A 27,274-nucleotide genomic window follows, 5' to 3' on the forward strand; every position below is an offset into this window, starting at 1 on the left:
AGTGGAACCAGCTTCCGCTTGAAGCTAGGACATCCTCTGAAAACATCTGAAACCCTACCTCTACAAATATCATCTTAAATAATCCTCCTCCTCAACTTGGCTGAATCCTAACCTTAACTTTAACCTTAACTTCTTGTTCACATCCCACCTCAACCCTAACCCAATAGCTTGAGTTAGGGCTGAGCCGGTATGTGAACATGAACTTAATGACAGACAGACATGTCTGTCTGAGAGGTGGAAGTTGAAGAGAATGGAGGGGGAATGAGAGAGGGGAGGGGCAGGGAGGGAGTGAGAAATAAGGGAAGGAGGGTGGATGAAGAGTAAGTAGAAAGAGCGATAGGGCGGGAGAGAGGGGATTAGAGAATAGAGAGAACAGCTATCTGTCTGAGTTTATGCCAGTCTTTTCACCAATTTTGCCTTGAATGCAATGTATTGACTTATGCATCAATACCCTTGATGTATATCTATGCCTCCAGTATTCTTGATGAATTTCAATTTTGATATGCATTTTTTTGCACTGAATGCAATGTATTAACGTATGCATCATGATGCATATCTTTTTGCAGAAGCATCACAAACTGATGCTTATCAAATGACATCATGTTGCAACGGGTCATCATGCTTGGGATGTTATGGATGGTGGCTTTTGGGAAATCTTACTGGATGCTTGGGGTGTTAGACAGTGACTTTGAGTGACACTTTGCCATGAACTGCTCCTGATTTTAGCCCCAGTCTGACATGGGAACATTGGAGGAAGGGGTTATGGCCCCAGCTGTCATAATGATGTAAACCCATATGTAACAATAATTATTCATAATTTGATGGGTGCTTCTATTTGTCTTATTTTAGATGCATGTGTGAATTGGAAAACGTGTTGTTTTTTTGCATATCCCCACTCCCGAGACACCCTTGGAAAGTGGCGCCACGGCCATTCTCAATGGCGATTCTAGAGCCATTAGGGTTAAGTGCATTGCTCATGGGCACATCGGCAGATGTTTCACTTTGTTGGCTCTGGGATTCGAACTAGCAACCTTTTCAGTTACTGGCCCAATGCTCTAACAGCTAGTCTAACTGTGTGAAGCCATATAGTGTGCTTTCTACTACTTTCAAGAGTAATTTTAAAGCCAGACTGAATTCCTTTAAATCTTCTTTATTTATTTATTTATTTTTAAGTTTGTGAACCACTGCTTTAGACTAGGCTGGGTTTAGACTAGCCTAATGTTGAAGCCAAACTGCATTGAGACACATGCCTTTCTCTTAACACCTAATGGAAAGAACACTGGCCAATATGACTCCGTCACCATCGTGGTTTACCATTGCCCTTTACACACGAAGCTTTTGTGTTTTCCAAAGGTAGTGAGAGTCATTTGAAATGTTGATTTTTAGATGTTAGTTTACCATCTGAGAGGCCCGTCTGTAACGTCCAAGGGCCTGTGCTGGTCAATGGACTAGAGATTGACGAACACTGATATAGATTATTTTAATATCTTCAATATCCCATGTGGTGTATTCCCCCTCCCCTACCTGTGTGTTTGGGTGAGGAGGGCCTCCCTCCCTGCTGTCCCCTGTGTTATATTCTCCTGTGGAATGTGCCACAACAGCTTGGCTAAAATAAGACACCAACACGACTGAGAGGGGGCTGGTATTAGCCAGCTAAATGTCAGATAGTGGGGATGGCTGGACTGTGAAGACATGTTTTTGTTTGACATGACGAATGCCCTTGCACATTTATCCTCTTCATTCAAGTTGACCTTCCTTTAGTTTAGATGGTATATCGGTTTACTATTTACTTTTGATGGGTTGAATGTTACTGGCATTTAGTATTCAGTCCCTTCTTTATTTTACAGTTGTATTTGCATCTATGTAGAGGGAGAAGCCAGTGTGTGCGCTGTGTGATTCGCTCTTAAGTCTCTAAGCAGACATTTAATTTATAACTGTTTGTTTATGTTTGTACTGTGTTATGGAACCGTGGAAGTCGTTGGTTTGCCAGATCAAAGATTTACTCTAACATTTTAGATTTGATTTGTTTATTTCCAAAATGCTTTTTTTATTTATACTAAGATTGAACATGAATATCGCCATTTTCCCTTTCATTATAATGGGGGATCCTGTTTTCTGCTAACAATGCCTGTAGTACCACAGTTGGCCTTGAACTTATGTGGCTTCAATGAGAGGGCAGTCGTTCTCCCCTGGGTTAAACACGTCTGTCATTTAATAACCCATTCCACGATTAGATGTGGGAAAAACACATCTCTTTCATAAGTTCTTTAAACCAAAAAAGCTAATTACCAACATTTCTGAAAAGGGATATATAGCGTTTTGGAATTCAATCAATTAAACTCCATTTGAGTTCAAGTGATCAATAATCACCTCAGCTGTTATGATAGTGTGCCTTTTTATAAGGCATTCATGGCCTGTGCCTATAGGTGATTGTTTGTTAGATTCGTGAGTGGTGGCTTGAATGTCAAAGTGAAGCATTGTTGATAAGTTACTGGAGGTGAGCAGAGCCCATGAGAGTCCCATGGTGGAGTGGATGAAATGTGAACCAGGCTGTACACATCACCCACGTCACTGGAAGTATGGCCTTAGAAATATGTCAGCACAGCAGGGTGGGCCAGGGTGGGTGTTGTATGTCAACCCGCACCCTGTACTGGGTCGTGACTGCTGAGGGGCATGTAAGGGTGTCATGTGACTGAGCGACGGCCTCGACCTGCCATAGACACTGCCAGAGCAGGAGCCTCCCAGCCTCTCGGGCAGCTGTCCAATATAGGATGCCCAGGCTAGATGATATATCACTACTACTACTGTATTATACTGTAGACTAGATATCTGTTCTTTAGGCTGGGCAATGGTGTAGTGGTAGTAGTACATGAAGCTAGATAGGGAGGGAGGATAACTATATTCCACTCTACTGCAAGAATATTAGTTTTCTACACATTCATTTGATTGATTTGTTTGAAATCTGAACCAGGTTTGGATTAATTTTTGAGGTATTTAAAGATGTTCTCTGATACTGTTTGGTTGTCCAACCCGTTCCTGACAACCTACATACGGTACAGCCAAATGAGTCTACTGTATTGTCATAAGACTCACAAGCTTTGCTTACACTGCACTGTGAATATGATCCACTGAAATCAGTTGATTGCTGTGCTTTAGGACAGGACGGGTTGATATTTTCTTGGCAGGTTTCCAGGCCCTGGCAGCGCTTAACCATGCTCTGCTAATGATACATGAGGATACTTAATGATATTGAAATCAATATTCTTCTGAAAAGCTAAATCTATTGGGGACCCACTCCACTATTGCAGTATTATGTGACAAGCACATACTCTATTGCAATGGAATATCCCAATTAGAAAGGCCACTATTTTAAAAATATTTTAGTTTCACCTTTATTTAACCAGTTGAGGCCTGTTGAGAACAAGTTCTCATTTACAACTGCAACCTGGCCAAGATAAAGCAAAGCAGTCCGACACAACACAGTTACACATGGAATAAACAAATGTACAGTCAATAACACAATAGAAATTGAGTTGAGATCACCTGTGAACATAGCAACCGCACTACAGGAGATTTCTAGGGGAACTATGTATGCATGACAGGCCTGTGTGGATCAGTGCTAACTGTCAATCGTTCTCTGGTCCTTGTCTTTCCTCCCCAGTCTCCGGCCTCTCGTCTTCCCCCACCCCACCCAGCACCCCCAGCCTGCACATGCTGTTCCCCCAGGAGGTTCACCAGAGTGCCCCAGAGCGCCTGGAACGCTCCCTCTCATCACCCCCACCAGACACCGGACAGCGCCTCAGCCTGCCATCCTCTGCCAAGCCCCCCATGTCCTCCTCCTCTCCGATACCCTACGCTTTCCCACTGCCCCAAACTACCTCACAGCCAGTGAGTGATACCTCCTTACTTCCTACTACACCAACCTCTTGGTTACTGTGTTTGTTAGTGGCAGTATTGAAGCAATATTTCAGGGTTGCCAAAGAAATGTGGTTTAAGGGGGAAAGCTGATGTGAGTCTCCTCGACATATACAGTGGTAAAATATATAAATGACTAGAATTAAGTGATTGTTTCAGCAAAGACTCTTTGTTCAGCTCTAACGTTCAGCTCAGCAGAGTTCAATACTAGCCTAATCAAGATGTTCAGATAGTCAGTGTTTGAACTGATATGTCTGTTTTGTTCCCCTCTCCTGTTGGACAGAGACCTTGATTTGATTGATGTGGTATCTTGTTAAAACTAATAATTCAAGTAACTGTGTGTCTGTCTATTTGAGCTATAGAATTCTATCTACCCTGGCAGTGTAAGTCAATATTTCATCACCATCACCATTTTTGTTGTTGCTTATTACACCCAAGGCATCATGATTACAGCCATAAGTCTCTCCCTCGCTCTCTCGCACTCTTTTGCTCTCTGTCTTGGTCGCTCTCATTTATTTATTTATTTATTTATTTATTTATTTATTTATTTATTTCAAATCCACACACACCAGGCTCTTATCCAAATCAAAGGAATGTCTCTGCTAAATCCAATCTGGAAGCATTTTAATGAAACAGCCCTCCATCTCAGATTTACAGCCCCATGTTTATATACAGCATTCCCTTCCCTGTGGCAGTGCAGCAGCAGTAGAGTGGGATGGGATTCATGCTGATCGCGGGTTAGACAGGCTAGATTTATGACAGTGCAGTAGTGGTTTTGGCTGGAGAATTGCTGTGTCACCATGAGGTATGGGGTGACTGGGGGGTTGGTTAGGTATCCCAGGCGTGAGCTATCAGGGCGGTTTCTTCTACTGCAGTGGGTTGTCAGTGCACTGGTAGGGTCTAATCAAGGGGCTAGGGGAGACTACTAATACAAAAAGATGGTTTTGAATCCTCATATGCTACAAAGAGCACAATATGATTCGGCTCATAGAACGTGCCATGATGATGAAGTGCTTTGTAGCATAGGGAAAGAGGCAAATGAACTGCACACTGACTTATTTTGTTATTGGATCATTTTGCTGCAGTACACAACCTCTGCACCATGTCTTAGTCATTGTGCAGTAGCCTACTTCATCCCTTGCTATTATTATTGTAAATAATTGTCAATGTAAATAACTATGCATTGTGCAAATTGTTGCATTTTAATGTCCTGCAAAACAGTTATGGGCATAGAAAATGACAAGGAATCCTTGGCTTCTCGCTGCTAGGCAACATAAGGGATTTCCTAATATGGTGAAGAGCCTTGGTCGTTCTGCATGGAGGGTGTGTCTCTAGAGCGTGATCATAATAATAAATGAAACCTTAACGATTTCCGTTGTCGTTCACAATACACACAATGCGCAGAAAAATATCTACTTGAGACGATACACTGCTTTTTAAATTAAAGTATTATTTTGTTTATTTATCCGGACATGTTGCACACTGTTTATTTATCCGGACGTGTTGCTCACTCCTCTGTTTTGGTCAGTAGTATGATCCTACTGTAGGCAACGGCTTTATTGACTGCAGCAAAATAGATTTAGGAATGTTCCACTACTACAGTTAAGGGGCGTGTAGTCTAATAATAATGTGCCATTAAAGTTACTGGCAGGCAGAGCTCCCGATATGAATTGCCCACATACAGTAGAAACTTGTACAAGGGCACTTGAATGAGTTGCGTGCAGTGCGTATTGTGCGTATCAGACGGGGCTTGCTTTTCTTTTTGTTGGTTATGCGTAAGGACATTTTAGTCTCAGTCTCTCAAGATGTATGATTTTGTCATGGTGGAACGTGCCAGCAGTTATTGAATCTACATTGTTTTTTCGTCCACACTTTGGCAAACGGCTAGCTGTTGTGCGCCTGCAGCGCGCGACTGCTCTGATATTGGTGTGCCAGATTTGGAGCGCGTTCTTGACCCCCTCTGCCTCTTATTCTTACAGAATTTCTACGGTTTATTCGAAGGCATGCTGGAGAAACTTGACCTAAACGATGATGGTGTTGGTAAGTAAGTGCATTTTACTGCATTAATAACCCACATTTTGATTTAATTTGATTGTGTTGCCTATAGCCTTTTATTTTACGTTTTTGCAATTTTATTTGGATGTAGTTCAAGACCAGGCTCAATGGTACCGATTGCTTCTTTGTAAAGTGCTGGTGTGAATTGTAATGTGAATATTAGTTACATTTAAATATATATATGAATATATTTTAGTCATTTAGCAGAAGCTCTGGATGACTTAAAGTAGTGAGTGCATACCTTTTAAAACCCTTTCCTACTGGTCCCTCATGGGAATCAAACCACAACCCTGGCGCTGCAAGCCCATGCTCTACCAACTGAGCCACATGGGACCAGTTACAAGCTATTGAACACCTGTCGCTACATATCAACAAATACTTCATATTTAAGTCCTATTATGCAGAATTTGTTTTGATCATAACCCAATTATTGCCTGATGATAGCGCCATAGCAGCTAAGTAGGGGTGCTGAACCCCCCCCCCCCAAAAAAAAAACCTTGCAAAAGTAGTGCCCTGGGCCTTTACTAGTCGGTATTAGTTGACCAATATAGCTATCTGTAGTGTGCCCCGTTGGTGAAAAGCACTCCCATCCTAAAACCTATTCCTGCGGCTATGGATAGCGCAAAGCCTCATGCAGGGGAATCAAACTCAACACACCCAGCCCCAGACGTGACCTCATTGGTTCAGTATACAGTATAATGACTAGTGAAATTATTTGATGTACTGTATACACAGTGTGAATATATATTTTTCTACCCATCTTTCCAGCTGCTGAACCAGACAGAGATATTTACATGCGCTTTATGAAGTCCCACTGCTGCTATGACATCGTTCCCACCAGCTCCAAGCTGGTCGTGTTCGACACTGGCCTACAGGTAAGCCCTGCTCACAAGATGATGTATACGTAACTTTGAGAAGCACTAACTAACTTTGACCTAAGTTTGACAGTATCTGTTTATCTAACAGGGTGTGTCCACTGAGGAGCATTCTTATGGGTATTGAAGTGCATCCTTGGTCTAAAGGCATTGGAAATTGCATGGTTAATGTTCCATGAGGAGAGCATTACTATTGACTCATAAAAGGTTAAACAGTAATCATAAGGAAGAACAGAAACACTGATGTTTAGGAGCTCAGCCACCAAATCCATTAACCTCATGGTTCCAGTTTCCTTATATGAAACCCATCAAACCAGAACGCTTTATTGTTTTATTTAGGATTTACACTAAACATTTTACAAGATGTGGAATACCATCAATATATTTTTTTGTTCTCGGATTATGATCCCTTTTCACAGGTGAAGAAGGCGTTCTTTGCCTTAGTGGCCAATGGGGTGCGTGCTGCCCCACTATGGGATTCAGAGAGGCAGTGTTTTGTGGGTAAGGCACACCCTTCGTGTAGTATGATTTTCCCATGATGTTATGCAAAGATGCACTGAGTTTGAAGGTAGACCTTGAAATACATCCACAGGTACACCTCCAGTTGACTCAAATGATGTCAATTAGCCTATCAGAAGCTTCTAAAGCCATGACAACATTTTCTGGAATTTTCCAAGCTGTTTAAAGGCACAGTCAACTTAGTGTATGTAAACTTCTGACTCACTGGAATTGTGATACAGTGAATTATCAGTGAAATAATCTGTCTGTAAACAATTGTTGGAAAAATTACTTGTCATGCACAAAGTAGATGTCCTAACCGACTTGCCAAAACTATAGTTTGTCAACAAGAAATGTGTGGAGTGGTCGAAAAACAAGTTTTAATGACTCCAACATAAGTGTATGTAAACTTCCGAATTCAACTGTACATGCTGGTAGATAACAATTATCTCCAGATTAAGTACAACATTTGTCACGTTTCTTAATTAAAAAATAAAAAAAAAGATTTGTTGAGATTACTTGTAATAGCCATGGCCAGTGGAGCATGGTTTGTTGGCTAGAGGTCAGTTGGCAACCTAATGCTTTATGACGGCTCTATGACAACTGTTAGTCATTCTATTATCTATAGGCATGCATTTCTCATTTCAGGAATGTTGACAATCACAGACTTCATCATCATACTACACAGATACTACAAGTCACCGTTGGTAAGTTTGAGTGGACGAACCGATTTTAGCAAAATATTTGTTTACCATGAAAATTCCTATGTTGGATTTCTGTAGATTATTCTTTAGATGTCAATATAGTTTTATTGTTTATAGGTGCAAATATATGAGTTGGAAGATCATAAGCTTGAGACATGGAGAGGTATGTAACGAGCTTTGGTTTAAATTATGACATTAAATGACATGTACAGAACAGTTAACTCACATTGTTTTGTCTCTCCACAGAAGTATATTTGCAAGAGACATTCAAGCCTTTAGTGAACATATCACCCGAATCAAGGTACGTTCTCATAACATAAAAGGTTATTATACAGGTAAGAGTGTGTGTATCTGTCTTGAATATACGTGGATGTGAAGAAAATTCCACAATTGTCTTTTCATTTGTGTTTTATGTCTGTCTTTGCAGCATATTTGATGCAGTGTATTCCCTCATTAAAAACAAGATCCACCGGCTGCCTGTCATCGACCCTGTGACGGGGAACCCACTTTACATCCTCACACACAAGAGGATCCTCAAGTTCCTACAGCTCTTTGTAAGTCTAAAACCATGGGCTCTATTTTCGGATGGCGTTAAGGCGGCGCTACTGTCAAACGCACGTTAGTTTGTCATTTTGTCATGTGCGCACTGGCGTTTCCCAGCCCTAACGCCAGGTTCGGCAATTTACCTAACATCAGCACACTTCCGCCCAGATGGGAGGGGTGGAAATATTTGAGGCGTTTCCTTAAAAACATGATCCAAAGTGCTAATTTCAGGCAGCACTGATAGGGATATTTAAGACCAATAAAAATCTGGTTTTAGCGGTAACACCGTTAGTTATGGTATGAATTTTGACAGTGGAAACACAGCCTATCCAGCCTTTGATGCACACTGCCCATAGGCGCATGAAACAAGATGTGATTTGGTGACTGTATACTTCCCATTTCGTTTTATTTGATTAAAAACCAATCATAGCCTCCCCTCCAGTCAATGAAGTCTGTTTTGTTTTTGTCCTGCTCAGTGTGTTCAAGTAGGCTAGTCAAGAAGTGTTTGGGTCGTCATGAGACTGCTTGGAAATAAATCTTAAATCACCAAAGCTTTAATCAATATATCAATTTTGAAAGGAGCAAAACAGTGAGCATATCAAGAAGCTGATTAAACAGCATGATCATTACACAGGTGCACCTTGTTCTGGGGACAATAAAAGGCCACTAAAATGTGCAGATTTGTCACACAACACAATGCCACAGATTTCTCAAGTTTTGAGGGAACTGGCAATTGGCATACTGACTGCAGGAATGTCCACCAGCGCTATTGCCAGATATTTGAATGTTCATTTCTCTACCATAAGCTGCCTCCAACCTTGTTTTAGAGAATTTGGCTGTACGTCCAACCGGCCTCACAACCGCAGACCACGTGTATGGCGTCGTGGGCGAGCGGAATGCTGATGTCAACGTTGTGAACAGAGTGCCCCATGGTAGCAGTGGGGTTATGGTATGGGCAGGCATAAGCTACATACAATGAGCACAATTGCATTTTATCATTGGCAATTTGAATGCACAGAGTTACCATGACAACATCCTGAGGCCCATTGTCGTGCCATTCATCCCCTGCCATCACCTCATGTTTCAGCATGATAATACATGGTCCCATGTCGCAAGGATCTGTACACAATTCCTGGAACATGTCTAAGTTCTTCCATAGCTTGCATACTCACCAGACATGTCACCCATTCAGCATGTTTGGGATGCTCTGGATCGACATGCATGACAGCGTGTTCCAGTTCCCGCCAATATTCAGCAACTTTGCACAGCAGTTGATGCACACTGGGACAACATTCCACAGGCCACAATCAACAGCCTGATCAACTCTATCTGAAGGAGATGTGTTGAGGCAAATGCATGAGGCAATGATGGTCACACCAGATACTGACTGGTTTTCTGATCCACGCCCATACCTTTTTTTAAGGTATCTGTGACCATCAGATGCATACTTGTATTCACAGTTATGTGTAATCCATAGATTAAGGCCTAATCAATTTATTTCAATTGACTGATTTCCTTATATGAACTGTAATGTTGCATGTCGCATTTTTATATTTTTATTCAGTATATATAAAATACTATAAGCAGTATAAAGATGAGTGGACATTCTCCCTTTTATCTGTATATTAGATCTTTGTCCAGCTACTTGTGCACCAGAGGCATGGAATAGTCTACAATCCACGCTTCATCTAGATATGTTAGTGCCACTGAATTCATTTAAAATATTGATGGGAGACTCTGTTATGGAGGAGTGTAAATGCTTGTTTTAGGCTGGACCATGTTGTTTTGTATTGTTGTATGTTTTAATTATATAATGTATTGATTGTTGCTGCCTTCTTGGTCGGGTCCACCTTGAAAAAGAGGCTCTGGGTCTCAACAGGCTTTTCCTGGTTAAATAAAGGTTAAATAAAAAATGTGCTTTTGAAAAGCTTGGATGTGCACAAAAACCCTCCAATTATGGCGTCTGTAAGTGTATTTACACATAGCCGATTTAAAACAAGTTGTTTCATTTTGTTTACAATTTGATTTGAATTATTCACTCTTTTTAGGCCTTATCAATAATTCATTTGATATTGCTTATTGACTACATTTGGCATGTCCATCCTCCGCCATTAGGCAATTTACAGTAGGCCTAGCCCCTATATCAGTGTGAATGTAATTTACAGTAGGCCTAGCCCCTATATCAGTGTGAATGTAATTTACAGTAGGCCTAGCCCCTATATCAGTGTGAATGTAATTTACAGTAGGCCTAGCCCCTATATCAGTGTGAATGTAATTTACAGTAGGCCTAGCCCCTATATCAGTGTGAATGTAATTTACAGTAGGCCTAGCCCCTATATCAGTGTGAATGTAATTTACAGTAGGCCTAGCCCCTATATCAGTGTGAATGTAATTTACAGTAGGCCTAGCCCCTATATCAGTGTGAATGTAATTTACAGTAGGCCTAGCCCCTATATCAGTGTGAATGTAATTTACAGTAGGCCTAGCCCCTATATCAGTGTGAATGTAATTTACAGTAGGCCTAGCCCCTATATCAGTGTGAATGTAATTTACAGTAGGCCTAGCCCCTATATCAGTGTGAATGTAATTTACAGTAGGCCTAGCCCCTATATCAGTGTGAATGTAATTTACAGTAGGCCTAGCCCCTATATCAGTGTGAATGTAATTTACAGTAGGCCTAGCCCCTATATCAGTGTGAATGTAATTTACAGTAGGCCTAGCCCCTATATCAGTGATATGTTTATATTTCCACATTGAAGCCATGCATTTACTTAGAACAAGGTGGACTGCAGACAGGTTCAAGTTAACATATTTATAATAGATGGGATAGGTCTACATGTTGTTCGTTTGTTTCTGTAAGCTGTTTAACAAACTATAACGCACTAACATTGGAATTGGAGTTGATTCCAAGGCAAAAAAGTGATCCTCTCTTGTGTTCCAGTCATAGATAGATCGATAGGTGTTATATTTTATCTTATGTGTTCCAGGTGCGTGAGATGCCCAAGCCGGCTTTTATGAAGCAGACTCTAGGAGAGCTGGGCATCGGCACCTACAAGAACATAGCCTTCATCCACCCTGACACACCCATCATCAAGGCCCTGCAGATCTTCGTAGAGAGGAGGGTGTCTGCCCTGCCTGTTGTGGACGTATCTGGTACGTGTTACTGTAAAACACTTTGTGACAACTGTTGTTAAAATATACTTTACAGGTACATTTGACTGATTGAGATTCAGCTCAACTCTGGTTATGTTTCAATCTCATCACAGGGAAAGTGGTGGATATTTACTCCAAATTTGATGTCATAGTAAGTTATGATTTTCAAAATACAGCTTGGTAATCCTGTTACTTCCCCCTCAAAAAATATATTGTGTGAATGTTTTCCTTTTAAAAAGCCATGAGTGTCTGTGTATCATGTGAATAGAACCTGGCAGCAGAGAAGACTTATAATAACCTGGATATCACAGTGACCCAGGCTCTGAGGCATCGCTGCCAGTACTTTGAGGGGGTCATGCAATGCCACAAGCTGGATACACTGGAGACCATCGTGGACAAGATTGTCAAAGCAGAGGTGTGTTCAAACACATACATACAACACAACAATAACACGTAAACTCAACAGAGACACAAAATGCTCACTGTCCCTAGGTATCACATCCGGCCGTGATTGAGAGTCCCATAGGGCGGCGCACAATTGTCCCAGCGCCGTCCGGGATTTGGCCGGGGTAGGCCGTCATTGTAAATAAGAATTTGTTCTTAACTGACTTGCATAGTTAAAGGTTAAAAGAAGTGTTTTTAAATAAACAATATATCTCCTTTTCTCTTTCAACTGTGTGTGTCTCTTTGTACGCGTGTTCCTATATGTATGTATGTATGTATGTATGTATGTATGTATGTATATATGCATGTATGCATGTATGCATGTATGTATGTATGTATGTATGCATGTATGCATGTATGCATGTATGTATGTATGTATGTATGTATGTATGTGTGTATGTGTGTATGTGCGTGCCAGGTCCACCGGCTGGTAGTGGTGGATGATCGCTCGGCCATCGAGGGCATCATCTCCCTGTCTGACATCCTGCAGGCCCTGGTGCTCAGCCCAGCAGGTATAGATGCTCAGCATTCCTAACCCCCTCCTAATACGACTCTTGGACCCTGAGCTCCCTCCCCGCTCTGCCCTGTCCTGCCCTGCCTCGCCCTCCTCACACAGGTAGGACACAAACACACACTCAGGCATTTGCTGGTTGGCTCCCACATGCGGATGGCATGGGCTTGATGCCAGGCTGCCTGTGCCCTTGAGCCATCCTGTATGCCAGCTCGTGACAGTTTGGTGTGGGCTTGGCTGTGTGTCTGTGTCCTGACTCAGGACCATGTCCTTTCCTCTCGTGCTACCCTCAGATTCTAATAGAATGTTAATGTCAACGTCTTACTTGACATTATGCTTGGTAGCCTTTCTTTGTTGTCTTGGTTTTTTGTCTATCTGCTTATAGTTTTGAATAATGAAGAAGAATGATGTAACATAAAGAATGTAGAATAATGTAAGATAATGAGTTTGCATGTTTGTTTTTTGGAAGGAAATGCCTTTGCTGGTGCAGTCATAATGCATTTAGAAATTGCATTTTGAATTGGCTGGTGCATCAGTTCCCAGATTTGAAAACTGCAGTGAGCAGACTCATCAACTCCGATGTGAGCGTGAAAGAAACATGAAGCATCTTGCACAACTATCTCCCTGATGCAAATAAGCCTACTATTGTTCATGTTGGACATTAACCTAGTCCTAGATCTGTCGCTATAGCCAACACCTATGGTCATTAGAATGCCAGCACAAACAGATCTGGGACCAGGCTAGTGGTATGTATTATTGTGTCCTTACTTCACATGTCTATTCTTCCCTCCCCTAGATGCCTGCAGAGAGGAGGGCCTCCTGGAGTGAGACGGGGGGCTACTGCTGCTGGAATCACAGAGGCTGTCCTACAATATATAACTTGTATTTTACAGGTAGCTGCCAAGATAAAGGAAACACTTGAGTAAATTAGGGATACAAAGTCTATTGAAAGCAGGTGCTTCTAAACAGGTGTGGTTCCTGAGTTAATTAGGCAGTTGACATCCCATCATGCTTAGGGTCATGTATAAAAATGCACAGTTGCCCATTATTTTCTCACCGTGGCTAAAATAGGAGATCTCAGTGACTTTGAGAGAGTGGTCTCAAAGGAGCATAGGGGGTTTAAAGTGGGTGTGTGTCTCCAGTGACCAGATGTCAACCCAATTGAACACTTATGGGAGATTCTGGAGTGGCGCCTGAGACGGTGCTTTCCACAACCATTAACAAAACACCAAATGATGGAATATCTCTTGGAAAAATCCCTTCTATATAATTCCAGACACTTGAAGTGTGCATTGAAATGCGTTGAAGCTATTCTGGCGGCTCGTGGTGGCCCAATGCCCTATTAATATATTGGTGTTTCCTTTATTTTGACAGTTACCTTTACGTCCAGAGCCCTTCATATTGATGCACTAGACTTTGAAACCAAAGGGCTGGGCTGGATTGGACTGCTACTGGGGGCTAAATGGCTTTAATACTGGAGGACCAGCATCTCTCTGTCTGAATGGAACTGGACTTGATTCACTGTGGGGCTGAGCCAGTCTGAACTGTGGTTATGTATGTATATGAGGGCTATATACGTTTTGGTGTTTGTCTCAGTATCATGCTGCTCTGTCGTGTTAACAGTGCCTAGTCACTGGATAGTTTCAAACCTTCAATGAACAAGTAGATTGACAGATATTGCCAAGGCATCTTACTTGATGATACACACAAGCATGTGTATAAGTTACCCACGGGAAATAATAACCTGTTTGTATCGGTGGAGCTGGAACGTACTGGACCACTAAAAGTGATGGTTGAGTAAATAACGTCTATATTCTATGCTGTCAAACACAGACCATTTAGACAATATAATTGCATTCTTCATTTTAGTATCAAATGTGGCCATATTATAGCATGTTCTATGGTAAGCCACATGTTGCTATAATGAGTTGTTGTCCACACCCCTTTTAGGGGCTATATGCAGTCTCTTTGTCCAATCCTTAGTCACAGTGCCTTTTGCCTATTGCAGGTGTTCATGCTTTATCTGGTTATGATTGGAGGGGTTTTGTTTGTATATGAGTAACATGCTGTGAAGAGAGACAGATATATATATTTTGTATTCATTCTCGATAACACTTGGGTTGAGATTTAGAGCCATTTATTTTGCCCGCTTTATGCACTTGAGCCATGGATCACTTCCATCTACAACATCTATAACATCTATAAAGCAAAATGGTGGATTCTGAACTGCTCTTGACCAGACTCCTGTGTTGTGGCCAGAGAATACACCTCTGACAACTCATCTATATTGTTTCACTGTAAATAAGAACGTTTTCAGGAAATGTGCCAGAGAAAGCTTTATTTTTATGTAACTTTAAAGAAATCATGTTAAAATAACTGCAGTTTTAATATTATTTTTGTAAATATATTGTGGCAAAATGAGCCAATATAAATAAAGATACTTTCTATTCAGAACAAGATGTACATGTGCAAGCATGAGAAACGACACTATAACAGTTGTGAATGTTCTTTACTTTTCTATTTTTCTGCGTGCAGAAAAATAAACGATGACACTGAATGTATTTTTATGTAATGTGTTTATTGAATGTTATTTTTGACTGTAGATTTGCACCACCATATTTAACTGTTTTGCAATCCAAATGAAACGTGTTTGGGTAAATCAATTAGCTTATTATGATAATCCTGAATGAGGCAGGTTGCCTAGTGGTTAGAGCGTTAGGCCAGTAACCGAAAGGTTGCTAGCTTGAATCCCCAAGCTGACAAGGTAAAAATCGGTTGTTCTGCCCCTGAACAAGGCAGTTAATCCACTGTTCCTAGGCGGTCATTGTAAATACGAATTTGTTCATTAATTGACTTGCCCTGTTAAATAAATAAAAATGTAATGGATGTAATATTTTTATGACTGCCATGCACATTAATTATTTACCTTCATACAGTATAACACATGTTTATGCACTTCTCTAATAGACCTTACTTGACAGACATGGCTAAAAGACTTTTGATGATAATCATTATTGCGACATTCGATGTCTGAACACTGCCACCTACTAGTGGTTAAGAGCTGCACTGCAGGCATATCCGCAGCTATTTTAAGATTGGCCATCACGTGGAGTCCTGAGAGTACTCGAATTTAGATAGCAGGTTAAGTAAATTTAGTCTGAGGCTCAGAGCATACCAACAGAAGTTTCTCCCTCTCCTCTTTTGAAGTTCCATGCTAGAAACTATTGGAGTGCTCCTATGACATTAATTGTTTACACATTAGGGAGTTGCTTCTATAATTAGAATATTTCAAGGAAATAAAATGTCATCAAGCCACACACATACCAGTAAACATCTCCCTCCAAAGCTGTTCTACATCAGCTTTCAAGTAAAGGGTAGAGTTCCTCAGAAAACACTATTGACCTTCCCGAGACCATTCCAAGGATTTCTGAACACCAGCCACAAGGTGACAGTCTAATACAAGTGGTATTTGTCACTAGCCACCATGTGATTGTATGATATATAGACAGACTGTGAAGGTTAGTAGAATGTCATTTCATAGCACTCATATGACACCAGATATTCTGCTCCAAATTCACCAACAAAATCATATTTATTTATAGACATGATATATTCCATATATTCACAGGCAAGATAAACAATCAGGAGGCTGTCAGTCTATGTGGGGTAGGAATGGCACTGTAATCTCAATGGATCTGGATCTACTGCAAAGGTAAAAACTAGTATTTTTCTAGATACTCGTCTTGGATCAACAGTGAGGATGAAATATCCCAACACCTTGTAGCCCTAAAGCAGGAGGACTTGTTGGCTTGCTGGCCTCTGTCTGATCTGACTGCTTATCTCTCTCTCTCTCTCTCTCTCTCTCTCACACACACTCACACACTGGACGTTCCCTTGAAAGTGTAAGGGTGATTTAAAATTCTCCTTCTTCGAAGCTTGTCATGTATTTTATATGCATGGAGAGAAGGGCTTGAGAGGGGCTCAAACTCAAATGAACTTCACTCTGTTTCTCTCCTCAGGCATATCTCTCATCGTCTCTCCATCCTATTCCCTCTCTCTCTAGCATTAGTTTTACTGCATCATGACTTTCACTAATTCTGTGAAACAGCACACGTCCCTGGCCTTTGAAGACAAGTGTGATATGAATGAGGAGGAAAGAGGGTGTAAAAACCAGACCTCGGGCATTTGGTTTTTACACGTTGCATTTATCTGCAGTCGGAGAGGGCGAGGGCTGAGAAACTCTGCGTTTCAGGGGGGGCTTTGATGTCTTGTGGGGTGCAGCTGCGGTTCCTCTGCAGAGCTCATTAGAATAGGAGGCTGCGGTTCCTCTGCAGAGCTCATTAGAACAGGAGGCTGCGGTTCCTCTGCAGAGCTCATTAGAATAGGAGGCTGCGGTTCCTCTGCAGACCTCATTAGAACAGGAGGCTGCGGTTCCTCTGCAGAGGTCATTAGAATAGGGGGCTGCGGTTCCTCTGCAGAGCTCATTAGAACAGGAGGCTGCGGTTCCTCTGCAGAGCTCATTAGAATAGGAGGCTGCGGTTCCTCTGCAGAGCTCATTAGAACAGGAGGCTGCGGTTCCTCTGCAGAGGTCATTAGAATAGGAGGCTGCGGTTCCTCTGCAGAGCTCATTAGAATAGGAGGCTGCGGTTCCTCTGCAGAGCTCATTAGAATAGGAGGCTGCGGTTCCTCTGCAGAGCTCATTAGAATAGGAGGCTGCGGTTCCTCTGCAGAGCTCATTAGAACAGGAGGCGGTGGTTCCTCTGCAGAGGTCATTAGAATAGGAGGCTGCGGTTCCTCTGCAGAGCTCATTTAGAATAGGAGGCTGCGGTTCCTCTGCAGAGCTCATTAGAACAGGAGGCTGCGGTTCCTCTGCAGAGCTCATTAGAACAGGAGGCTGCGGTTCCTCTGCAGAGCTCATTAGAACAGGAGGCTGCGGTTCCTCTGCAGAGCTCATTAGAACAGGAGGCTGTGGTTCCTCTGCAGAGCTCATTAGAACAGGAGGCTGCGGTTCCTCTGCAGAGCTCATTAGAACAGGAGGCTGTGGTTCCTCTGCAGAGGTCATTAGAATAGGAGGCTGCGGTTCCTCTGCAGAGCTCATTTAGAATAGGAGGCTGCGGTTCCTCTGCAGAGCTCATTAGAACAGGAGGCTGCGGTTCCTCTGCAGAGCTCATTAGAACAGGAGGCTGCGGTTCCTCTGCAGAGGTCATTAGAATAGGAGGCTGCGGTTCCTCTGCAGAGCTCATTAGAATAGGAGGCTGCGGTTCCTCTGCAGAGCTCATTAGAACAGGAGGCTGCGGTTCCTCTGCAGAGGTCATTAGAATAGGAGGCTGCGGTTCCTCTGCAGAGCTCATTAGAATAGGAGGCTGCGGTTCCTCTGCAGAGCTCATTTAGAATAGGAGGCTGTGGTTCCTCTGCAGAGCTCATTAGAACAGGAGGCTGCGGTTCCTCTGCAGAGCTCATTAGAACAGGAGGCTGCGGTTCCTCTGCAGAGCTCATTAGAACAGGAGGCTGCGGTTCCTCTGCAGAGCTCATTAGAACAGGAGGCGGCGGTTCCTCTGCAGAGCTCATTAGAATAGGAGGCTGCGGTTCCTCTGCAGAGCTCATTAGAACAGGAGGCTGCGGTTCCTCTGCAGAGCTCATTAGAATAGGGGGCTGCGGTTCCTCTGCAGAGCTCATTAGAATAGGAGGCTGCGGTTCCTCTGCAGAGCTCATTAGAATAAGAGGCTGCGGTTCCTCTGCAGAGCTCATTAGAATAGGAGGCTGCGGTTCCTCTGCAGAGCTCATTAGAATAAGAGGCTGCGGTTCCTCTGCAGAGCTCATTAGAATAAGAGGCTGCGGGTCTCATACAGCCATGTCAAGCCAGCCACCCGTATGGACTGACTAGAAAGCAGCACACAGCCACACAGATGAGGAAAAGCACTCTGATCACACTTCCCATAAAGGTCTCTCTCGCTCTCTTTCCCTCCCTCTCTTTCTCTTTCCCTTCCACTCCCTCCTCTCTCTCTTTTCCCCTCCCAATCCCTCTCTCTGTCATTCTCTCTATGTAGTAGTGCACAGACAGGGTGGATGACATATTTGAGATCAATATTGGTGTCCATTATTTTTCCATAAACATAATATAACACAACCCCATCTTAAACATGAATGATTTTCTTTTGAGCAGAACATTGGTTCACAAGCTGAATATCACCACCTAAAACAATATCAAACCACATGCTGAAAACACACATCACAAACTGCAAACTCATACTGCAGGAAAGATGTGCTTTATTGGGAACAGCATGATCCCATCTAGCTTATTGTGATACATACATAGCATAAACAATGGTAACACATTTGATTTGACCTCTTAAGTGCCACAGGTTGAGGATTATATTTACAACTCTATAACCATGGTGTGATGTAGGCTCCACCCATTTAAACAGAATCCCAGAAGGGAATATGAGAATGACTCCTCCTCACATACAAACCTTTACACATTTTATTTATGAACAAGTCAGTTAGTGACTTTTTTTTTTATCTTGTGTTTAAACTCCTGAAAAAAATGTCATACTAATTTCTGTTTTCATATGAACATATCACTGGAGGGTTTATCATGAGTAGGGGGATTGACCTCTGTTAAAATAGAAAAGGAATGGTGCCCTTGGTTATGATGATAGAATCTAGCAAGACGTGGAGACTTTTCTGTCACTACATAAGCTTGAGAAGGAATTCATTACTATGTTAACAATTACCACACATACATGTATATCAATCAAGCACCGGTTAACACATGTCCAGATGGATGCATTCGGGTGCTACGGTATCTACTGAAATGTTATGAACAACACCAAGCAGGCTAATATTTACTGTCTCCCAAATAGCATCCTATTCCTGACATAGTGCACTACTTTACTATGGAGTCCTTTGGTCCCTGGTCAAAAGTAGTGCACTATAAAGGGAATAGGTTGCCAGACATTGTCTTTACAACAACCTTTCCTGCAAAATCTCACTCCGACAATATTTAAAAGAAGTGAAAGTGAATTGGCATGTGTTTATCTCTTCATGCTACACAATGTTACTTACAGGTTCACTTTGGTTTACAGCTTTCTATAACAATACTGTATCTGTGTGGCAGTTTGAAGCTGTGAGTTAAGTGAAATCAGGACTAATACAGTACAGCAGTGTTAAACCAATATTAACACGTCTTACACAGAAATGTTACTCTACTGTTGATACAATAGCAGCCCCAAATAGTGTATTGTTACAATGTGGTTCCTTGAATAAAACGAAAGATACGATTTCTCAAGACATTTGAGTGTCTCCATGATCTTAACTTTTCATCTCATCTATGATTTAAATATCTGTGTTCTGGTACCTCTCAATAAATACAAATCATAAGTTGGTATGTGTAACATCTAACATAAATATGGGTATACATAGTGAATACTCATTCTATGAAAACTTCAGACGACATGTGTTTTGCGTTGATAAAAGAAGACCGAGACAAAGAGAGAGATTTTTGGTGAGAGAAATCATTGCGATGAGTTAACAACATTTTCTCGACACATACTTATCTACATAAACGTGTGTGTGTGTGTGTGTGTGTGTGAAAGAGAGAGCAAAATAGTAAATATTATGGATAGTAAGCCTTTCCAAGAAGGTTATGTCATCTCCAACACTAGACAAACACCTAAAGTATTCTGGGAAATGATTGTTTACTCTAAAGAGATGTTGTGATCTGTGCCATTGCAGCGACAGACTCGGAGCAAGGGGGCTCAAATATATCAGTTACTGGGAATACAATGGACGTCACTTCAAAACAATAGAGAGTCTTTGTGTCCAATAGGGATTTTTCTTGTTGGGTATCCCATGTTGGAGTCTGCTACGGTTTGTGAAACTGAGAGAGGTGCACGTTCGGAGGTCCTCCTAGATGTGGGATCAACCATTAGCGTAGGCCGTTGGGGGGTATGTGGGGCCTTTTTGTCCCCTAGATCAGAGCCCAGCGGCAGCTGGAGGACATGTTCTGGGAGATTTGGCAGTTTGGTTCAGTCCCCTTTCAGCGGTGGCTTGGTCTGGGTGGGTGAGACCTTGAGTTCTGGTCATACATATGGGCAGAGGGGAGGGGGCAGGAGAGAGAGAGAGAGGGAGAGAGAGAGAGAGAGAGAGAGAGAGAGAGAGAGAGAGAGAGAGAGAGAGCGAGAGATAGTAATAAAAAGAGGCAGTGAGAGTACAAGAAATGCATTTCAGAGACATCTGACGGGGAGGGAGTGACGTGAGGCCAAACAGAACCACGCCAGGCCATTCAGGGACACAGTTCTTCCTCCAAGTGAGACATCTTAGAACAGGCTGTAGAGGCGCCTCTAGCAACTGGAGAGGGAGGCTCACTGTCACTGAACCTTTGGAATGAATCCACATCTTATGTTTGACCCTAACACCTTTATCTCTTTTTGTCTGTATCCACATTTCTGCTCATTCTATGACTTTCTCTCCCTCTTTTTGTCTCTCACACATTCTCTTTCTCTGTATCTACCTCTATCCCTCGATCCCCCTCTGATCTCGACTAAGCCAGAAATCCAGCTAGGTGGAATAATATTTTTCACTTTCTGTCAGAAACATTGATCAAACAGGGGTTTGGGCTGCCAAAAGCTCTAACCAACCTGCTGTTCACGCCTTCAATACCTCCCTCTCTCCTCTTTTCAATACCTCCCTCTATCCTCTTTTCAATACCTCCCTCTATCCTCTCTTCAATACCTCCCTTTATCCTCTCTTTAATACCTCCCTCTATCCTCTCTTCAATACCTCCCTTTCTCCTCTTTTCAATACCTCCCTCTAGCCTCTCTTCAATACCTCCCTCTATCCTCTCTTTAATACCTCCCTCTATCCTCTCTTTAATACCTCCCTCTATTCTCTCTTCAATACCTCCCTCTATTCTCTCTTTAATACCTCCCTCTATCCTCTCTTTAATACCTCCCTCTATTCTCTCTTCAATACCTCCCTCTATTCTCTCTTTAATACCCCCCTCGATCTTTCTCTTATTACATTTCATATGGGTCAAATGCAAAAAAATGTACTCTACTGCATTGTCCTTACATATCTCTCTAAGAGAGGCAGAGCAAGTTGCGTCTGTGGCGCCTAGAAGACGTGTTGTCAGAGCTGGTGTGTGTAACTAACTGTTCTGTGTTCAGAGTTCAGTGATGCTCCTGGTATCCTGGTATATTGCAGTATAGAAGCGGTGGGTGGACAGACACACCGTGCTGGTTAGTAGCGAGCTCCTTCCATTATACATTCAGAGCAGCTGTTGTGTGGAGGAAGTCCTTTGAAGGCGGGTTGAAGGGAGTCCCCATAGCGGAACCTTTTGAAAAAACATTTTTGGTTCCAGGTAGAACCCTTTTGGGTTCCATGTAGAATCCTTTCCACAGAGGGTTCTACATGGAACACCAAACAGTTCTACCTGAAACCAAAAAGGGTTCTCCTATGGGGACAGCCGAGGAACCATTTTGGAACCCTTCTTCTAAGAGTGTCTATGCTTTCTTTTGCCTCACCGACACATGCTACACAAGTCTACATGAGCACACAAAGGTTTCATGCTACAACTAGTACTCAAGCAGGCAGAACAAAAACGACACCAACCCTCCCTTCCTCTCGTCTCTTTTCAAGCCAAACTTTTTGTGATTACAGTTAAATGGCACGACTTTCATGACATATTTTCTTCTGTGTGGGCAGTGACTCCGTTTCCTGCTGTTGTTTGATTTGTGTCTGTTTTTTTAAGTGAGGGGTGAGGAATAGGGAGTTTTTTCCGAGAACGGGGAGAGAAGCTTTGAAGACATGCAGGTTGGGGATCTTGGAGGGGGCCTTTGAAAAGAGAAAGGAGTGAGAGCAGGAGGGAGGGAGGACAAAAAGAAAGAGAGGGGAGGGGGGGGGACTCCTTCACTTCTGTGTAAGGTAAGCTCCGATGGTAAGGCTTGCGGCCCCCAGTGCAGCCAGGCCAAAGACAGTCTTGATGGACGGCCATGAACAGAACACGGAGTCCCTCTGTCTGTCATAGAGCTCAACAAAGGCCTCCTGAAAGATAGACAGTGAGAGAGGCAGAGTTAAAGAGACTGAACAGGATCTTAAGCACTTAGAAATTTGTAACATATTGTACGAATTTGAATTCATAACATATCATACAAAATGAATGCCATTGTACACAATTGTGCACAAAATTCGGGGACCCGTTTTGGCTTGTGAGCACAACTTTCAAAACTACTGGCTGACATTATACAAAACCTTTATAATGCATCTTTAATACAAGCAGTGTGTGTATTCCCATGTTCAAAGCTTGCTGGGGGGTCTCCTTTGGAAGTGCCTGCAGATCTAAATGCCCTTGGCCACCATCCAACTGCTGTGTTATTACATGCATGCAGGAAGCCGGATCCATTTCAAACCAGCGCCCCTCACACCCCTTGTGCCTACCCCTTCATAAACACCACACACGCATGAACCAACGCACACACCACACACACACACACACACACACACACACACACACACACACACACACACACACACACACACACACACACACACACACACACACACACACACACACACACACACACACACACACATACACACACACACACACACACACAAACCCTGGGATACTCATGGAAACAACCCAAGACAAACACTCCACATGAAAACACACACTCTCAAACCCATGTCATGTGATACACTACTTCCTATTGATGTATTGATGGGAGCTACAGTATACTGTATGTCAGGGATCATCAACTAGATTCAGCCGCAGGCCAATTTTTTTCTTGAGCGGAAGGTCGGGGGGCCAGAACATAATTACAAATAATTTGTAGACTGCAAAGGGACCACAAGAAGCCCAAACAGATATAATGTTTGACTCAAACATAATCATTTCAAATCTTGCATACATTTGTAAACGATCACGTGTCTCTCTATTATGTGTTGGAAAACTTGGGAACAGATTTCTTAAATTAAAATAAATTGGAGCTGATTTCCTGGTGTTTTTACAGTCTTTTATGTCCAACAATTAATTTAAAAATTATTAAATTTTTATGCTCAGAAAACCTCAGGGGGCAAATAAAACCACCCGCGGGCCAAATTCGGCCCGCAAGCCACCAGTTGGGGTCATTAATATACACTGCTCAAAAAAATAAAGGGAACACTTAAACAACACAATGTAACTCCAAGTCAATCACACTTCTGTGAAATCAAACTGTCCACTTAGGAAGCAACACTGATTGACAATAAATTTCACATACTGTTGTGCAAATGGAATAGACAACAGGTGGAAATTATAGGCAATTAGCAAGACACCCCCAATAAAGGAGTGGTTCTGCAGGTGGTGGTGACCAGACCACTTCTCAGTTCCTATGCTTCCTGGCTGATGTTTTGGTCACTTTGCTGGCGGTGCTTTCACTCTAGTGGTAACATGAGACGGAGTCTACAACCCACACAAGTGGCTCAGGTAGTGCAGCTCATCCAGGATGGCACATCAATGCGAGCAAGAAGTAGCAAGAAGGTTTGCTCTGTCAGCGTAGTGTCCAGAGCATGGAGGCGCTACCAGGAGACAGGCCAGTACATCAGGCGACGTGGAGGAGGCCGTAGGAGGGCAACAACCCAGCAGCAGGACCGCTACCTCCGCCTTTGTGCAAGGAGGAGCAGGAGGAGTACTCCCAGAGCCCTGCAAAATGACCTCCAGCAAGCCACAAATGTGCATGTGTCTGCTCAAACGGTCAGAAACAGGCCCCATGAGGGTGGTATGAGGGCCCGACTTCCACAGGTGGGGGTTGTGCTTACAGCCCAACACCGTGCAGGACATTTGGCATTTGCCAGAGAACACCAAGATTGGCAAATTCGCCACTGGCGACCTGTGCTCTTCACAGATGAAAGCAGCTTCACACTGAGCACATGTGACAGACGTGGAGAACATTCTACTGCCTGCAACATCCTCCAGCATGACCGGTTTGGCGGTGGGTCAGTCATGGTGTGGGGTGGCATTTCTTTGGGGGGCCGCACAGCCCTCCATGTGCTCGCCAGAGGTAGCCTGACTGCCATTAGGTACCGAGATGAGATCCTCAGACCCCTTGTGAGACCATATGCTGGTGCGGTTGGCCCTGGGTTCCTCCTAATGCAAGACAATGCTAGACCTCATGTGGCTGGAGTGTGTCAGCAGTTCCTGCAAGAGGAAGGCATTGATGCTATGGACTGGCCCGCCCGTTCCCCAGACCTGAATCCAATTGAGCACATCTGGGACATCATGTCTCGCTCCATCCACCAACGCCACGTTGCACCACAGACTGTCCAGGAGTTGGCGGATGCTTTAGTCCAGGTCTGGGAGGAGATCCCTCAGGAGACCATCCGCCACCTCATCAGGAGCATGCCCAGGCGTTGTAGGAAGGTCATACAGGCACGTGGAGGCCACACACACTACTGAGCCTCATTTTGACTTGTTTTAAGGACATGTAGTGTGGTTTTCCACTTTAATTTTGAGTGTGACTCCAAATCCAAACCTCCATGGGTTGATACATTTGATTTCCATTGATAATTCTTGTGTGATGTTGTTGTCAGCACATTTAACTATGTAAAGAAAAAAGTATTTAATAAGAATATTTAATTCATTCAGATCTAGTATGTGTTATTTTATTTTTTCCCTTTATTATGGCAAACACCATATAGCAGCTGTGATTCTCCATATACAGTGAGCACCAAATCTATTGGGACAGTAACAAATGTGTTGTAGTTTTGACTCTGTACTCCAGTACTTTGGATTTGAAATGATACAATGACTACGAGGTTAAAATGCAGACTGTCAGCTTTAATATGAGGGTATTTTCAATCATATCAGGTGAACTGTTTTGAAAATACTGCACTTCTTGTACATAGTCTCCCCATTTTAGGGGACCGCAAGTATTCATACAAATTCACTTGTAAGTGTATTAAAGTACAGTAGTCAAAAGTGTAGTATTTGGGCCCTTATTCCCAGCATGGAATGATTACATCAAGCTTGTGTCTCTACAAACTTGTTGGATGCATTTGCAGTTTGTTTTGCCTCTGTAACTTTCTCACTCATTATTATTCACGATTCATTCAGGACGATCCATAATCATGATAGCATCCACATTCATGTTGAAGTGTTTAGAAACATATTCTATTCTTATTTACAATAAAAGTGACTCCAAAATCTCACAACACATTATTTACCATTCATTTCTATTGGGCACAAAATAATCTGAAACACAACCAAAACAAACAGCAAAGTCACAAGCTTGATGTAATCATCATGTGCTAGGAATACGGGACCAAATATTCAACTTTTGACTACTTTAATGCACATATAAGTGAACTTGTCCCAATACTTTTGGTCCCCCCTAAAATGGGGGGACTATGTACAGAAAGTGTTCACCCGATATGGATGAAAATACCCTCAAATGAAAGCTGACAGTCTGCACTTTGACCTCATAGTCATTGTGTCATGTCAACACGTGTCACTCTCTAAATACTTTAGGAGCTCACTGTAGATGCTTCATGGTCCTACAACAGGCTGTTAAAGGTGCAACTGCTTCTCCCTAATCTCAGTGAATACAGCCTTTTATAAAACCACCACATATTGTATGTCCTTTTATTGTACAGTATGATATTCACCCTGGCTCAATGTATTTATGACCCATTTGTTGTATGAGGAAATCAAGACGTCCGTTTATAAGCCTTCAGGCCTTGACAGTGGAAACAGCTGTACAGGAAGCTACAACACAAAGATTCCCCCCAGAAAACCCCATAAATGGTTGCTGTTGATTGTTCTGTATCAAACTGGTCAATGTGGGAAGGAGTGCACCATTGGCTATAAGAGGGGTGTGAGGGTTGAGGGATCAGGACACATGATTGTGTAGCCTTTTCCTCAGAGCTGAAGGAAGCCCCGTTGCTCAAACCCCTGCCCTACAGTAAATCCCTAAACCTAGACTGGTAATACATTGTCGTTACAGCAGTAGCACTAACCCTAACCGAGACTGTCTCAACATTGACAATCATATAAGATAATAAACAATTCATTTGAGATGCAATGGATTATAGGTACAAAACACACACCCATCACCTCAGTAGTGGAGTACTGTTATGACTGGTAACCTGAATTCAATTCTACTTTATTAGTCCCCTGGGGGCCAAGTCTACTTCAGCCTGTCCTGATTAGATCAAGGCTACATTTACCTACATGAATTATGTTATGCACTATTTGTAAAGCAACACAAATATATGTTTGTTTTAAATTTGCCCTTGAGAGAGAAACTGGGGCATCTTCTTTGAAGAGTCACACTGTTAGCAAATATTTCCAGAAAAGCAACGCAAAGCCTCACAGGATGACTAAAAAAGGCAATCTGTTTCAAACGGCTACAGAAAAGTATTTCCTGACTCCCTCCTCTCCCTCTCCTTTCCTGTAGCGTTCCTGGGGCCAGAGGCCATTGACACAGTCAGGAGAAAGATCAGATCAGCAGTGTCTTCATGTTAGGCCCTCTGGTACCGAAACAACCATTCCTCGTCAGACACCATTCACTTAACCAACAGACATGTATCCTATTGTT

The 27,274-nt window shown here is 42.6% G+C and overlaps 2 protein-coding genes across 14 annotated transcripts in view; one reads left to right on the forward strand and one right to left on the reverse strand.

The window, feature by feature from the left end:
• LOC110530403 (5'-AMP-activated protein kinase subunit gamma-2) overlaps nucleotides 1-15,259 on the forward strand; it is a 43,450-nt gene extending 28,191 nt beyond the window's left edge. For 4 of the 13 annotated variants that reach the window (XM_021613425.2, XM_021613421.2, XM_021613424.2 and 1 more), the window contains 13 exons: nucleotides 3,662-3,888; nucleotides 5,895-5,955; nucleotides 6,739-6,845; nucleotides 7,265-7,346; nucleotides 7,992-8,050; nucleotides 8,165-8,210; nucleotides 8,294-8,348; nucleotides 8,475-8,601; nucleotides 11,578-11,743; nucleotides 11,857-11,894; nucleotides 12,012-12,158; nucleotides 12,606-12,699; nucleotides 13,495-15,259. In XM_021613425.2, coding sequence (XP_021469100.2) covers nucleotides 3,662-3,888; nucleotides 5,895-5,955; nucleotides 6,739-6,845; nucleotides 7,265-7,346; nucleotides 7,992-8,050; nucleotides 8,165-8,210; nucleotides 8,294-8,348; nucleotides 8,475-8,601; nucleotides 11,578-11,743; nucleotides 11,857-11,894; nucleotides 12,012-12,158; nucleotides 12,606-12,699; nucleotides 13,495-13,526 — 1,241 coding nt within the window. In that variant the 3' untranslated portion in view covers nucleotides 13,527-15,259. Of the gene's footprint in view, nucleotides 1-3,661; nucleotides 3,889-5,348; nucleotides 5,439-5,551; nucleotides 5,960-6,738; nucleotides 6,846-7,264; nucleotides 7,347-7,991; nucleotides 8,051-8,164; nucleotides 8,211-8,293; nucleotides 8,349-8,474; nucleotides 8,602-11,577; nucleotides 11,744-11,856; nucleotides 11,895-12,011; nucleotides 12,159-12,605; nucleotides 12,804-13,494 lie in introns of those variants that run through there. The other 9 variants (XR_005052936.1, XR_002474523.2, XR_002474524.2 and 6 more) reach the window with 9 other exon arrangements.
• A 3,689-nt stretch (nucleotides 15,260-18,948) lies between these two features.
• The window catches only part of LOC110530404 (apoptosis regulator Bcl-2), a 50,804-nt gene continuing 42,478 nt past the window's right edge, over nucleotides 18,949-27,274 (reverse strand). The window contains exon 2 of the mRNA XM_021613428.2: nucleotides 18,949-22,742. Coding sequence (XP_021469103.1) covers nucleotides 22,608-22,742 — 135 coding nt within the window. The 3' untranslated portion in view covers nucleotides 18,949-22,607. The remainder of the gene's footprint in view (nucleotides 22,743-27,274) is intronic.

This window comes from Oncorhynchus mykiss, chromosome 8 (assembly GCF_013265735.2).
Source record: "Oncorhynchus mykiss isolate Arlee chromosome 8, USDA_OmykA_1.1, whole genome shotgun sequence".
NCBI classification, from domain to species: Eukaryota; Metazoa; Chordata; class Actinopteri; order Salmoniformes; family Salmonidae; genus Oncorhynchus; species Oncorhynchus mykiss.